At 38.8% G+C, this 16,882-nt stretch overlaps 1 protein-coding gene across 3 annotated transcripts in view; it reads right to left on the minus strand.

The window, feature by feature from the left end:
- celsr1a (cadherin EGF LAG seven-pass G-type receptor 1a) overlaps positions 1–16,882 on the minus strand; it is a 311,160-nt gene that overhangs the window by 141,279 nt on the left and 152,999 nt on the right. For all 3 annotated transcript variants that reach the window (XM_043713697.1, XM_043713696.1, XM_043713695.1), the window contains exon 3: positions 7,902–8,540. In XM_043713697.1, the coding sequence (XP_043569632.1) occupies positions 7,902–8,540 (639 nt within the window). The remainder of the gene's footprint in view (positions 1–7,901; positions 8,541–16,882) is intronic.

Here is a 16,882-nt window from a genome sequence, read left to right on the forward strand (position 1 = left end):
CTTCTTCAGGAATGGGGAAAGTTGGTCCAGCAGGCTAAGATAAAAGATATTTTTTATCTTAGCCTGCTGGACCAACTTTCCTCATTCCTGAAGAAGGGCTAATGCCCGAAACGTCGATTCTCCTGTTCCCTAGATGCTGCCTGACCTGCTGCGCTTTTCCAGCAACACATTTCCAGTCAAATTCATGACAAGCAACATAGATTCGACTGGGACAACACTACTATTATAGGACAAACCAAACATAGGACAGCCAGAGAATTCCTAGAGGCATGGCACTCATCCACAGATCAATCAATAAGCACATCGACCTGGACCCAATATACCGGTCACTGCAACGGACAGCTGGAACTGACAACCGGAAGCGGCAGATTCAAACCACTATAAATGCCAGAGGAAACATCACAGAAGTGCCTCACAGGAGGCTCCCAAGCACTGAGGATGTCACCTAGACAGGGGACGAAACTCTGCAACACAAATTCCCAGCGCGGCAAATAGAACCACAATAACTTTCTCTATATCCCTTCAAATTTTACTCCTTCAGTTGTTATTGTTAACACAGATATTGCAGCTTTGAAGCTCAGTATCAGAGAGATGATCTGAGAAAGGTATATCAAGTATGAAATAGTTTGGGAAAAATGTCTGCAAGAGTGATACAAACCAAACAAAGATTTTTGAACTGCACAAAGGCAGATAGATACAGAAACAACAATTCATAACTAATGTCAACAACTTATTTTTAAGAGAGTGATGAAAACATCAAATGGAATTCTGAGTCAGGAAAATCTTGGAATTGTTTGAGTTATAATCGCAATTCTGGGGATATGGCTGAATTAAACCGAAACAAATCAAATTGCTTATAATGATCTTCCTTTATAAATCAAGCAGGCCACAGAGTCACGGAATGTTAGAGATGTACAGCACGGAAACAGACACTTTGGTCCAACTAGTCCATGCCGACCAGATATCCCAACCTAATCTAGTCCCATTTGCCAGCACTTGGCCCATAGCTCTCTAAACCCTCCCTATTCATATACCAATCCAGATGCCTATTAAATGTTGCAATTGTACAAGCCTCCACCACTTCCTCTGGCAGCTCATTCCACACGTGCACCACCCCCTGTGTGAAAAAGTTGCCCCTTATATCCCTTTTGTATCTTTCCCCTCTCACTCTAAAACTATGCTTGTAGTCCTAGACTCCCCCATCCCAGGGAAGAGACTTTGTCTATTTATCCTATCCATGCCCATCATGATTTTATAAACTGCTATGAGGTCACCCATCAGCCTTTGACGCTCCAGGGAAAACAGCCCCAATCTATATGGTCTCTCCCTACAGCTCAAATCCTCCAACCCTGGCAACATCCTTGTAAATCTTTTCTGAATCCTTTCAAGTTCTACAACATCCTTCCCATAGGAACAAGACCACAGATAGTATTTTTCTTCGGTGAAGAACAATTTCCATTGATGTATGTCTTTCGCAAACACTGAATATTCACAGGAAAGTCTTTGACAGTCAACTGAAGTATTTGTAAAATGTTGACCTTTTTGTAATTCAGCAAATGTAGCAGCCAAATTGCAGCCAGCAAGCTCCCACAAACAAGACTGATAATTTCACCAATCGTCTTCCTTTTATGGGAAAGTAACCAATTCACTAGCCCATCCAACTTAAGCCCATCCACGGTCTACAAAATTGAAAGTAAGCACCACCAGCAAAGCTGTGCACCTTGACAAATGCATTTGTCCTTCGACAAGATTGTATTTGACAAAATGTTTTCCATAAATGAATTCTTGTGTCTTGACCAAAGATGAAACTCCTCAATAAGACGTTTGTCATCGGATTAAAACAATTTAAAAGAACACTGGCCTAACAAAATAGACAAAATATTTTTGTCAGGAGTGGGAGGCAGAAACCGACTAATATCCTCCAAGAGAATATTCTGTGTGAGTATCCTGATGATGTGCTTTGATATGATCTATTATCACATACCATCTATCTGAAAAAAACTGAAATTGCAGTAACATATAACTGGGATCCTGTCATCATTGCCTATCTGTATACCTTCTTTAGCAAATAATCTCCTTTTAAATGTTAATACTACTACTATAAAAAAATCATTATGTAAATCGGTCATTTCTGAAGGTCAAAACACACATGATCATTTTGGGTCACTTTCTCCAACTTCTCTCACCAGTTCAAAGTCATAGTCTCAGACAACACATCTTTATGTGGAGGCATCTTAAAGATTCAATTATTGACTTTATCAGCACCATTTGTATAAATTTCACACAGTTACCTTCTTCTTGGCTTATATAAACGTAACCATTAGGTTGTCTCCTTTCAGATTGACTCTCTAGAAAAGGAAACCAGGCCAGTTCCAAATGTAATTAGCTAATTGTTGTATAATCCAATTTCGTAGATGATTGTCAAATATGTAAATCCTTTCATGTTGGCAAACCTAGACATATGAAGACAAGTCAACTATCATCACCTGAAGATATTATAAATAATTAGCTTATGGAAAAGTCAGCAAGAAGGAAGAAAAGCAGTGTAATTGCTGTGCACAGGAAGCAGAGAGTTTGCTGGATATGGAGGCAGTAAGAGGGAAAGATTGGAGATTATGTTACACTGAATTATACCCTCACCTATCATCACATGGAGGGAATTTATCAAATAGTTGACAGTCACTTGGCACTTCCTGTCCACTTCTCAATAGATTTTTTTTTAAACAAATGCAAGGCTGTTTGTGAAGTTGTGTTTTTGTTACAAATGTATTTTGCTGTTCAGTTAACAGCATCAAGGAGGGAATGATGGGCAGCTTCAAATGAATTGCACAATCACTTGGGTTTTATTTATTACTGCACTTGGGGTAGCTACAGACAGCTTATCAAAATGCAAATGAAATTCAGGATGCAAGAGGAGCTGCAAATGCAGTTGGCCCCATAACAAGGGGAAACAAATTCTACAAAACAAAATTCGAGTGGTTTCACAAGAATGCTCAGAATTGCTTAACTCCAAATCCCCCCCTCTCCCCACACAGCCCCCACCCAAAGGTTTACTCACTATTGGGAAATGTAGACAAGTAATTGCTTGCTGAATATTCCATTCTGTGCATTAATATTATCCCTGTTTCTCACCATTTCAACTCCTCCATCCATCTCCGGTCTCACCTCAATGCCTCTGGCCTTCTACAATATTCCAAACAAGCTCAAAATAAACTTCAAGTACAATACTTCTGGCTTCAGTGTAACTTTTTATTTGAAAACTGACCAGCAAATTCTGACTATGGCCATTCTCCTATTTTCTTGCCAGTTTCTACTTTTTGTGAGTTACTTGACTTCACTGCCTTCTACTTTGCAATTGCTTTATGTTTTTTTATCTTAAGGTGACTTTTCCAGCCTTTTTCATATTTTCATATCTTCGTATCATCATATTTCACCTGGGTTTAGCCTTTTAACAAAACATTCATTTACTTTGAAAACCTCTAACTGCTTCTTCCCAGCAGTAGTTGCAGAGAATGACATGGGCATTACAATATGAAAATTGCCTGTTTGATTTAACCATTTGAAGTTAACAATTATTTTTCTCCACACTTGTACACCTGTCAGGTTTTTTTTCCTTTTCTTCAACTTCTTACCTTCCCTATTCCTAAATGTTGACATGGAATCTGCTTCAATCACTAACTCTTGCTAATGTAACTGCAGCGTACTGATAAATATTCTCTGCTCTCTGTCCCAAATCTCTCATATTTCATCTTACATCCATGTCTTATTAACCCCTAAAACGAGTTTTCTATTCATGCTGTAACATTTTGTCATCATTTTAAATATCGCTGTAAATCACCTCAGAATGCCCTCTGCTCTAATTAAATGGACCCAAATGCTTCAGGGCTATTTTCATGCTTGTATTTTCTCATGCAATGTAATACTGTGCTAGTAATCTTCCTCTGTAGATTTCTCAAGCCTCAGATCAACATCCTCCAAAGGTGTGTGCCCAAAACTGCATGCGGTACTCTTGCTGTAGCTTACAAAACCGTTCACAAAGTACATTTTGACTTTTATGTTCTGCGCCTCTTGCCAGAAACAGTATTCCATTTGTTGTTTGTTTTCATAATGGCTTTATCCACTTGAAATGCTGCTTTTAATAGCTTGTCAACCTCAGCTCTCAAATCTCTCTGCTCTTTTACATCACGTCACTATTCCCTGCTCAAAGTGTAGTTGGGATTTTTTGAACTCTTGTCACTTTACCGGTTCCTGTGGTCCACAGAATTACTTAAAATGCCTTCTACTTCTGTGTTTTCTACAAATATAGACTCAACTCTCTTTTGCTCTTGATCCAAACCACTTACATACACAGCAAACAGAAGCAGTCCCAGACCAGGACCCTTTTCCCAAACATAGAGAAGCTGACCTTAACTGCTACTTGAATTTGTCCCTTCTAACCACTCTTTGATTTCATTTATTATCTTCTCATTAATCTCAATTAATCTTATCAATTAATGTCTTGCAACTTGTCAAAAGCTAGACCATATTTATCAAGCACATCAACTCAAACAACTCTCGGGTTTGTAAGAACAATCTTATTTCTTAAACCTGTAATGTTAATCAAGATATTACTGATTTAGTCATGAAAGAAAGTTTCAAACATATTCTCAACCTACACTACTTTGGTCTATAATGAATCAGATTAGTTCACCATCCCTCTAAATACAGACACTGCATTGGCCATTTATCTTCATCTTCTCAATAAAATCCCAAAATACCAAAACTGCACTTTTCCACCTTCAAATCCTTCAACTTAAGTGATCAGGTTCAAGCACTTTAGCCTAATTAACTTTTATTTACAGTTTCCTTTTATTTGGTCATTCTACTATTGTATTATTTCAATACTTTACTGCTCCCAATACAATTCAGTCCCATCTACATTGATACAAAGTGCTTGTGCTATGATTCCAGAGAAAACTGTAAACCAACATAATCAAATTTATCAAATTACCTCCCCATCACAAAGACATTACCAAGATTTCACTTTTTGTACTTTAATGCAAGTAAGAAGCAACATAAATGGAACACAAGTTGTCCAGCAAATCTTTTAAATGGAAGGATAAATGTCACTGTAGTTAACAGAACATCGATAGGCCTTGCTCAAAACAAGCACCTGCCTCACTCTCCACTGACATGTGCCATCATATTGATGCACAATTCCAGAATATGTTGCTCTTTATTCAACAGGGCAGGCAAGCAGACTATCCAACAGCAGCTTTCACCAGAGTTTCATGGGCACAATTATCATTAGCCATGTTTCTACCAGCTTGCTCCCTCAAGTTGTGAAAATCCTGATGCTGTAGCTTTCCAGAGTTCTTGGTTCAACAAGTCAACCTTTTCGGAAATCATTCAGCTGCTCAACGTTTCCCAGCAATTCAACCTTTTTAGCCCACTGGCATAGTCCATCCAAGAGTTCATTTTGTCTGCAGCTCTCCAGTCTCCCAGTCAGCCATAGAGCGATGCATGTCAACTTCCTTCCTGCAGCACAGCTTCCAAGTTAAGGTTTGCTGAGTCAGAGGATCTGTATTTACTTTCCAAGAACAGTAGATTCCTTGAAGATCTAACACCTCCACCCCCCCCCCCCCCCAACCGCACTCCCCCGACCACTCCCAACCCCACTGGGGAGGGGTCCAGATCTTCATCTTCACAATTGATGCAATCCCTTTACAGAATTCCTTTCTAAATACTGTCAGAAACAATGGAAAATTCAAAATTAAAGAAATCATGAATTTTCCTTACCACCGCTTCTGGATTAAAGGTTTGATTGTCCTTTTTGTTGGCAGTATTCTGATCAATATCTACTTATCGGTGATGTAAGCTCAGTGAGATGACCTTGTCGCAGACAAGCAAGGCCAGCTGATAAATTAGATCCAAACACTGCAATTGAAGATGACGGAGCTCCAAATACTGGTCAGAAAAAGGCTTTCATGTCAGACAAATCTGTCATCTAGTGTAACTGTATGCTAAAACAATGAATAACATTAGGTTAACATTGTCAAAGAGGCATGTACCCATTGCATTTCCATCTAGCTTTACAACAAAATGATGTCTTCAAGACAATAAAACTTTCTATTTTTAAACTTTAGCCTTCTAGCAATAAAGGTCAAAATTCCACCTGCCACCTTTAAATGCAGGTTCAGCAAGTAATTATTTTTTAGTGATCATGCACAAGAGCACCCAGATCCTGCTGCACTCTTTTTGAAAACAGTCTCTCTTCATTTAAATAATAGTCGGCCTAATGATCCTTCCCAGCAAGGTGCACAGCATATTTTGCTAAATTAAACTCCATCTGCCAAGTCTTTGCCCACTCACTTGACCCATACCCTCTGTATATATCTATACCCTCTTGCATATTCCTTACATCTTAATCACAACCTGCCCTATTTCTGCATCGGGGCAAAATTGGGTACATTTCACTTTGCCCTCTCCTCCAAAACATGAATGCAAATAATAAATAATTCAGGCACAAGGAATAATCCTTGTGGCACTCCACTACTGAAGTCTTTCCAGCCTGAAAAAGACCCATTAATCCCTATTCTTCTTCAGTTTGTTAATGAATCCTTAATCCACCCGAATACATTACCCTCAATACAGGTACCACCAAGCTGCTATCTTCTACAATAAATTCCTATGTGGCACCTTATCGAATTGCCCTCTGGAAACTTATCTCAATTGCTATCAATAAAAAAAATCTTTTCTGGTCATTTATTTCTGGTCTGTATTTTATGCAAACTGGTTTCCTAAGATTCTACAAACAAATTATTACATTTTTTAAAAATGCAGTTCGCTGACTGTGAAGCATTTGTGAAAGGCCACACCACATAAATGCAGGGTTTTCCTATCCATCCATATCTGATATCAGCCAATGGCCCAGTTAGGATAATGGAAAAGTGTATTTCCAACTACATGGTTTTAGATCCACTGAGACACAAGTCAGACCTGAAAGTGAAGACCAACTATCCATCCACAAATGTTCATTAAGACTTGATTTTTAAAAAAACTCTACCGTTCAAAATTTGAACTATTCAAAAGGTTTCTGATCAAAATACCTAGCTTTCAACATTGACAGCTTTTTTGGTATCAATCTGAAGTTGAACAATTGTTCAACTTTGTTCTTTACCCACTGCCATTGCTGACAGGAATCTCGCTCCAGGCCCATAAAACTGCCACTATCACTGCCTCGTTGCCACGCCAACAGGATTTCTGTTCTATTGCTGCAGCCACACCTTGCTGCAGAGTCTCACTCAGCAATCACCACAGCATCGCCAGAGTCCTGATGGGGACTCACAACGTAGCCACTGATGAAGCCGCCACTAGGACTCGGGCTCACAATGCTGACACTGCTAAAGCTGCCTCTGAAGCTCCCATCAAAAGTCTCATTTCGGACCCCATCAAAGCTGTCTTCCTATCTTCTCCCACCTTCTTTAAATCAATCCCATCACTACCAATGCCACTGTGACTGAGCTCTTCACCAGAGGGTAATTAGGAGCAAAAAGTAAAAAAAAAGTAAGTAAAAAAGGAGGAAAAAGGAAAAGCAGATGGAATGGACGAGCCCCATGCTCAGGAGCCTGAACGTTGCCTATCTTGGGTATATGGCTTCTGTATTTGTTTAAAACAATTTACAGTGGTAACATTTTCCCATTCTGATTAAAGTTCATTGACCTGAACTTTGCTTCTTTCCCACAGATGCTGCTTGATCTACCAACTTTTTCCAGAAATTTCTGGTTTTATTTCATAATTTTGACCTTTTATATTACTTTGTTTTGGTGTACAGATTGAAAAATTCATATAGCAATCTATTCTAAAGCAGAATCAGGTCTTCATCTTAAATAAATACATTTCAAATAGAGAGAGACACTTACCTGTATAGTCTTCACGACATTCACAGTTATAGCCTCCCTCCCTGCTTCGGCAGAGACCATGGCTACCACATGGATTTGAATAACAAAGGTCAATCTCTGTTTCACAATAATCTCCAGTAAATCCAGGAGGACACCTGCAACGCAGTCCATTGATGGGATGAATAGGTCGGAATAAGACAGTGTCGGATGAAATAAAAGGAGCTGAACTGTCAAACTTCAGCACAGAAACACATTTCATGTAATTTTCACAGGGCTCTCTCAGGCAGATATTGTCATCAAAGGGAAGGACTCTCTGAGTGGAGATGGTGGTCAGCAACGTCCTGTTGAGGTAAATTTGTTCCTGCAGATCCTCTGAAGGGTAGTATTGATTTCTTACTCCACCTGGCAGCAATGCAGAGAAACTCACATTCAGAATGTTTGCACTAACATCAGTGTCATTTTGAATATTAAAAATAAAAATGTCATCTTTGGTTGTGGACAACACAGCAGCGACTCCTTCCACAAAAAGCGACAGCAGTGGAGACAGAAACTTATCCTGGGACATGTTCTCCAAACGCACAGTAATGCTGTTTGTTAGCATGTCTTCTGTGATGATGGTCACTCTCAATGTACACAGTGCAGTAATGATGTGAGTACCATCTAGAGAGAGAGAGAGAAAACAAAACAAACCATTACAATTTGATAGAGAAGCATATATGATGTTGTTAGAATGATTGGCACAGTGAGAGGAGAACTTACTGCTCCCTGTCTGCACTTCTGAATAATGATTGCAACCAATCACTGAAGAACCAATGCATTAGCATTCCCAGACAATTCTCTTATCCACATCTGACAAATCAACAAGTGAATTAAGGCTATAGAGGGTAGGGTATGGTGCTGTAAGAAGGAGAACAAAAAATGCTCCAATAGAACAAAATCATGATCCAAGAGGAGGAATATTATTTTAGTCATGGTGTCAGAGATGTGATGGAAGACATTTAAAAGCAAAAGAGAGAGATTTAGATCTGTAAGATTCAGAGTATGAAATGGGACATAATCAGGGAATGTTATATTCAAGTCAGTGTCATTGTAGTCTCTATTACGTATGCACATCAAACAAAACCTTAACACGCAACACAACTGCACTGCCAAAGCCTAAATGAAAGGCGTCTGCGATTAGTCAATCATTTTTGCATATTTTAAATATTGCCTGAGGACACATATATATATGAGAGTGTAAATGTTTCTTTAATTCTGTACTCTATAATTAAGGGAAAACATGAAAGTGAAATAGTAGCAATGTTATTACAATAGAAATCCATCATAAAATGTTTTGAAAAACTGTTTCCAAAAACCAAATTCAAATTCTCTTTCACAGCAAATGGTTCCCTTTGATCTTTCTTGCTGCCTTTCCCTTTTCATTTCCACTGGCAGCTGTGAGTTTGTGAATTTGTGTCCAAGGTTGAGGTTATCTGCTCAGCTAACTAGATCTCTTGTTTGAACTACCAAGCTCCATAACATGCCACAAGACTCTTAAATTTTCTCATCTTCCCCCTGCTCTCAGACTTGTTTCACCTCCAAGAGACCCATGGAATACTTCTCTTTCTCAACTATTTAACTCTCCTTCAAGCCTCCTACAATCTCTCTTTCAAAGAGTCTGATGGATTCCTACTTGCTATCCAATTACAATCCACATTCAATCTGCGTTTCTTTAAATGAAGCATCAACAAACTTTTGTACCACTACTTGTGCAAATTCTCCCAACTTGATTTTTTTATTTGTTTCAGAGCACCAAAAATGACCTGGTCAAGTATTACAATTAGGCTCGTTGGCTCTAATTGTGCCCCTTCTCAGGATCTTACCTGCAGCCTTCAAGACAATCTCTCCTTACAGAGCCTCACGATCAGCTACTTCAGAGTTCTGTTTAATTCTGAATTGAGTTTCAAATCTCTCAGGTATTTCAAAAATCGAGACCTCTGATTTCCAGCTCCAAATTATCAGTGGCTTGAGTCCTCATCTCACTATTACAGAATCCTCACCGTCACCTTTTTTTAATACCAGTCTTAATTTCCCAAAACCCAATGCCAGGCATCTTATCTTAACCCCTTGCAAACTCCAACTCGACCACTCACATTCTGCCCCAAACAACTCACATTCTGCAATCATCAGCCTTAACCCTGTTGACCTCAAATGGCTACCCATCATCCAGTGGTTGATTTTGAAATGTTTGCTTTAGTCTAATTTATTCCAGTTCTAAGTTATCATTTGAACATAGCTTCCAGTTCTGCTAAATTGTTGAAAACTTAACTCTTATACCAATTGCATATTTTGAATGAATGGATTACATTAAATTATTTGTTTTAAACTTGATGTCCATTTTGTGGATTATAATATCTGTTGATTCTCCCTCACTACCTATTCACTTTTCCAATTTTATCAACACAACTGAAAATGCTTTTCTGTCTCAGAGTCAATGAAGGATTATATATCTGAATGTCAGGCAATATACAGGTGCTCACTCATTTGCTGGGTATTTCATGCATTTTCTGCTTTTCCTTCAGATTTGTAACAGTTGTAGAATTTTCACCATAAAAACTAGCATGGGAGAAGTCTTGTATGCCAAATCCTTTTAGAACAGGAGACTTAACATTGCTCTTGATAGTCAGGAGGTTGAGAAGTGCTGCCTCTGTATCAATTGATATTATTCTTTTCGGCAAGATACATTTTTATGTTGACACAGTAACCTCCAAGGTTTTAAAAGTGATTCCCCATATCATGAAAAATGAAGGACTAACATCACACAAATTCCAGACCTTTCGCACAGTTTCACTATCATGAATTGCATTAACTCAGATCTGCAGGATTAGGGGTTTTGAACAGTCTAGTATTCCATACTTTTCAATTTTGTAACCCAAATTCCAACTGTCATTACGTTTTAAAACAAATATTAGGCATGAAGCCATTAGGTTAACCATTTTTCTTTAAAATGATTTCCAAATGTTTTCAACCTGCATGTTTTTCATTATCCAGAACAGTGAGAATGCCAGACAAATCCTATTTTATCATATTCTTATAACGTAACCTGGCAACTGGAGCTTGGCAGATAGGCAAGTAAAGCCCTGATACCTTGCAACAATCCTCTACTTTACATCAGCTTATCTATCAAAAGCTATTTTCAGTACTTGGTTGATGTCAACGATCCTTTGTTTTTACAGTTGATAGGGCTTGGAGTTTACTTTACATTAACCACAGTTGAGTAATGATAATCTGCAAGCAGTGCAAATCCTACAGGGTGGGAGAGCTATAAAATCCACTGATAAAAGAGTTAAGATCTGCCAAAGGGGAATTTGAAAAAAACACTTGCAAGGGCTAAAACTGCTGTATACTGCATTGCAGCCACATGGGTGTTAGACTGCTTTTTAATTTAAATTTCAAGTTTTCACATCTTTTTCGAAGTGTTTTCAGACTTGTGGAAGAGGGTAGTTTTATTATAACTACTCATTTAACTGTAACTTTTGTACAAACAAGGAATGTGGCTGAAAATAATTTCTGGATGGACAATAAAGTGAAAAACAATTAAATGCAACAATCAAAGTATTCTTAAATATGAAAAGGGAGAGTGAGTGGCAAAAGGAACTGTGGATCTATTAAAGATAGTCAGATGCAAGAGGATAATGAGGAAGAAGGCAATGGCAGACTTGTCTAATGGTTAAGGATGACAGCAAAGAAACATGATCATCAAAGAAAACACTGCAGATGGTGAAAATCTGAAATAAAACTAGAAAAATGCTGGATGCACTCAGTACCTGTGCAGAAATATTGTTACTGCTTCAGATCAATGGCTTTGTTTAAGAATTGGGGAAAACAAAAATCGAGCTTTAAGCAAGTGGAGAAGCAGAGAAGGGCCTCCCATGAGAAAGAACAAAAGAAAATCCTCATCAGAGGGAGGAAGCAAAAGAGGTGAAAGAACAAAAGGGGCAATCAGACTAAAATTGATGGCAATCAAACAAAAAAAAAGCAGCCTAAATAGCAACAGCAGAAATTTGAAAGACTGTAAATTAGAAAATAGAGCAGAGATTATGATCTGATATTGATGAACTCAAAATTGAATCCTGAAGGCTATATCAGGACATGAAGACATATGAAGTGACTAATCAAAAAAATGAAGTGGTATCCAGTGACCCTCATTCTCACCACATAACAGGATGAAGACAGAAAGGTAAAAATCACAGGAGGTCGGAAGGTTGGAATCATACTTGTAGAACATTGCCCCTCACTCCACAAACTGGTCGCTTGATTGGTGTGTGCTCTCCCCGAAGGTAAATGAAACCACACGGTGATCAGCGAACACAATATGTAAAATTGGAAGTGCTGTTTTACCTGGAGCAACACAAAGTTAAAAATGCCAAACCAGGGATGGTGGCAGGGGAGGCAGTCTTAATTGGATTAACTGCAAGTCTCAAAGTAAATAAAAAGTCAATTAAGAAAATAATTGAAAACAAAATAAACAAATCTTTCAGATCGGATATTCCTCAGGAAATAAATTTGGAAGTTTGGCACAATTTTCCAAAACCCTTTAAATTCAAAAATTTGCCTTCAGATTGAAATATTTCAAATCTCACTCCATTATTTAAAACAAGGAGGGGACAGAGGATAAAATACATGAATTACATGAAAGTTATTAGAATCTAACATGAAAGAGCAGCTGGAAAAATAGCTGTTGACCAAAGCTATTCAGTACAGATACATGAAGAGTAGATCATGCCTGGTGAATTTAAATGTTTTGAGGGTGTCACTTACATGGTAAGTAGGGATCTGCCCATAGATCTTAGCTGTAAGAAATTTCAGAAGGCATCTGTTAAGATTGCAAAGAATAAAAAGGCGTATATTCATAGGGTGAAGCAACTCAAGTTTCACAATCTCAGGATCACAAAAATTGGAATGGGTCTGATTTGGTAGTAAATGCTCTTTGAATGTTGAGATTCAGTGCAGGAGTAATCTCACACTGTTTCTAGATAATTATTTTTGTTAACAAGGTAAGTAATAGTGAAAATTGGACATTTGCAGACTTTTGGAATGTGGATTTCCGATCTCCAGGAATTCTTAAACCAAAAAAAAACAAGGGCTTGATTAATCAATAATGTTTGAAAAATAGGAATAGTTACAGAGTAAATAAACAACTCCAAATAGCACGACCGTATGATAAACCCTTTCCTGCCATCTGTATTTTGATCAGGACTAAAGATCCTGAAGAAAATCTGGTGTGTTGTTATTGACAATAGATGCCAAACAATTTGGAACGTTGTGGTTTGGCAGGTTCTAATAATCAGACATCAGTCATACTTATTGCACTTCTGTTCAGAGAATTGTTGTAATATGTTTAAATGCCTTCATTAAGTGAAGAGGGTGGAAGTAAAACATCAGCTTCCTAACAAAAACTCTCGACTATTTGTTGCAACTCTCTCTAATCCATTTAATTAACATCCATGGTAAAGACAACTTCAGTTACCTAATAGATGAGTTCTAGCCTATACTTTTCAAACACGTTGCACGGAGATGTTGGTTGTTCTAAGCAGCTTATCAAGTGTTTTAAGAAGCAATTTTCTTGGATATACTCTCAGAAGCGGTGATACCCAGCTGCACTCAAATGTAACATAAACCACCTTTTTTTTAACCCTTTCAACAGATTAATTGGTCATGTTATGTTTTGCTAAATAACAATTATCTAATGGCTGTGTAGTTATTTTGAAGGATATAAAAGATGGATTGTGTGTATCTATTGCTTCACAATTATAGAGCCATGCAGCATAGAAACAGACCCTTCGGTCCATCTCGTCCATGCCAACCAGATATCCTGGATTAATCTCAATACATTTGCCACATTTGGCCCATATTCCTCTAAACCCTTATTCATAGACCCATCCAAATGCCTTTTAAAAGTTGTAATTGTACCATCCTCCACCACTTCCTCTAGCAGCTCATTCAATACATGCACCACCCTCTGCTTGAAAACTTTGCTCCTTATGTCTCTTCTAAATCTTTCCCCTCTCACCTTAAACCTATGCCCTCGAGATTTGGACTCCCCCACCCTGGGAAAAAAGAACTTAGCTATTCAACCTATCCTGATTTTAGAAACCTCTGCAAGGTCACCCCTCAGCCTCTGACACTCCAGAGAAAATAGCCTAAGCCTGTTCAGTCTCTCCCTATAGCTCAAACCCTCCAACCCTGGCAACATCATTATAAATCTTGTCTGAACCCTTTCAAGTTTAACAGCAACTTTCTCATAGCAAGGAGACCAGAATTTAAAGCAGTATTCTAAAAATGGTCCAATCAATGTCCTGTAAAGTCTCAACATGACCTCCCAACTCTTATCGTCAATGCGCTGACCAATAAAGTCGAGTGTACCAAATGTCTTCTTCACTACCGTCTACCTGCGACTCCACTTTCAATGTTGCATTATTGTTGGAGTCTGAGCTTCCTAATGTGAACATAAATGAGGGAGAAACTCAGCTTTTCAATCAAATATTTTAGTTCCATTTCGTATCTTGATAAAGAATCCTATGTCAACCTTAATAGCAATCAAGCACTCCAATCATAAACACTCGGTGACATGCTGACAGGTCGAGACACATTGCTACCAATATTCCAAATTGCATTCCTCAACTGAGATATAATCATCACACCACTGCAAGCTCAGAAAGCCAACACACATTGTATTAAAAAGCACTCTTCATTGAGCAACCCAAAGAATGACTAATTCTTATGTATGTGCTGGAAGTATAAAGCCCAACTTAAATGCATAATGAAGAAGTGAATTACGTCTAAAGACATTGTGAATCTCGCTTTCTTCTGTCAGCACCCGCAAGACACCATTTATTTGTCTTCATTATCCTACTGCTGTGTGTGGCACTTTCCCAGTTGGTGTTCAAGGCTCAATATTTTGACAGTTTCATTGCATTCTTTTCCTAATGTCAAAATCCATAAATGTAAGATAGCTATTATATTTTATTTGATAACTTTAACTTGCATGGCCTAAGCAAAAGAAACTCAAAACCTCAAACATGATACAACAGTCGGGAATTTGAATGACAGGTATAAAAACAGCAAGAGGGGCTTTCATGTAAAAGGAGATTATTAATGGAAACGGCTGACCTTCAGAAGTACAAACATCAACCAGGTTCAGGGGTAGGAATATAAAATGTCAGTTCTAAACGTAACTCGCAATCACAAAGCCCAATTATACTGAGGTCTTTAATATAGAACCACTAAACACCTACAAAGTGAAAGTAGGCCATTTGGCCCATCGAGTCCGTACCAAACCTCCAAAGACCACTCTCCCAGACCCATCCCCTGATCACATCCTGTAATCCCCTATTTACCATGGCTAATCCACCCAGTCTACATATCCCAGGATCTTCATAGAAGTGTTCCTAAATTCAATGAACATGTCACCTGAATCCAACACACAAAGCAACCTCCAATTATATTTCAATCCAGGTGTTAGGTCTCTGTCATTCTGCTCCTCTCCTGGAATCAGGTCCAAATTATTATTTTGTTTTAGCTGTACAATTCTCTGTTCAAAGGAGCACTCCAAATGCAAGGAAGCAACTCAATGATTAGCCTTTCCTACCCAGCAGAGCACTGTTGTCCAATATGCTTGCCACATGACAAACCAGTCACAAGTCTGTGCGAAAGCGACACAGTGCATTTTTAAGTGGCACACAATAATGAGTTGTGTTTGAGTTGCAGTAGCTGATATGGATAAATCATGAGGAGCATAGATAAAGTGAACAGCAAAATCTTTTCTCGAAGGTGGACAAGTTCAAAACTAGGGGGTATATTTGTAAGTTGAGACAAGAAAGATTTCAAAAAGACAAGGGGCAACTTTTTTTTCACACAGTGGTTTGTGGGCAGAATGAACTTGCAGAGGAAGTGGTGGATAGAGGCCGAGTTACAACATTTAAAAGACATTTGAATAATTCTTTACCATAGAGGGCTGATGAGGCTAAGCATATTCAAGGCTCAGATAGACAGACTTTTAGGCAGAAAGGGGATCAAGGCTTTTGGGAAAAGGCAGACGGGCAGTAAAGGATTATCTCATTGAATGGCAGAGTTCACTTAATGATTGAATGGCCTATTTAAGTCATATGATCTTATACCAGGTTTCTCATGACTTGAATATTGAAAGACCACTTACTCGTTGAAAGAATAGACAATAGACAATAGGTGCAGAGTAGGCCATTCTGCCCTTCAAGCCTGCACCACCATTCATTATGATCATGGCTGATCATCCTTAATCAGTATCCTGTTCCTGCCTTATCTCCATAACCCTTGATTCCACTATCCTTCAGAGCTCTATCCAACTCTTTCTTAAACGAATCCAGAGACTGGGCCTCCACTGCCTTCTGGGGCAGAGCATTTCACACACCCACCACACTCTGGGTGAAGAGGTTTCTCCTCATCTCTGCCCTAAATGGCCTACCCCTTATTTTTAAGCTGTGTCCTCTGGTTCGGGACTCACCCATCAGCGGAAACATGTTTCCTGCCTCCAGAGTGTCCAATCCTTTAATAATCTTATACGTCTCAATCAGATCCCCTTTCAGTCTTCTAAACTCAGGGCATACAAGCCCAGTCGCTCCGATCTTTCAACATAAGTTAGTCCTGCCATTCCAGGAATTGACCTCGTGAACCTACGCTGCACTCCCTCAATAGCCAGAATGTCTTTCCTCAAATTTGGAGACCAGAACTGCACACAATACTCCAGGTGTGGTCTCACCAGGGCCCTGTACAGCTGCAGAAGAACCTATTTGCTTCTATTCTCAATCCCTCTTGTTATGAAGGCCAGCATGCTATTAGCCTTCTTCACTACCTGCTGTACCTGCATGCTTACCTTCATTGACTGGTGTACAAGAACACCCAGATCTCTCTGTACTGCCCCTTTACATAAATCGATTCCATTGAGGTAGTAGTCTGCCTTCCTGTTCTTGCCACCAAAGTGAATA

The sequence above is a fragment of the Chiloscyllium plagiosum genome, chromosome 23 (assembly GCF_004010195.1).
Source record: "Chiloscyllium plagiosum isolate BGI_BamShark_2017 chromosome 23, ASM401019v2, whole genome shotgun sequence".
In the NCBI taxonomy this organism is placed as follows: domain Eukaryota; kingdom Metazoa; phylum Chordata; class Chondrichthyes; order Orectolobiformes; family Hemiscylliidae; genus Chiloscyllium; species Chiloscyllium plagiosum.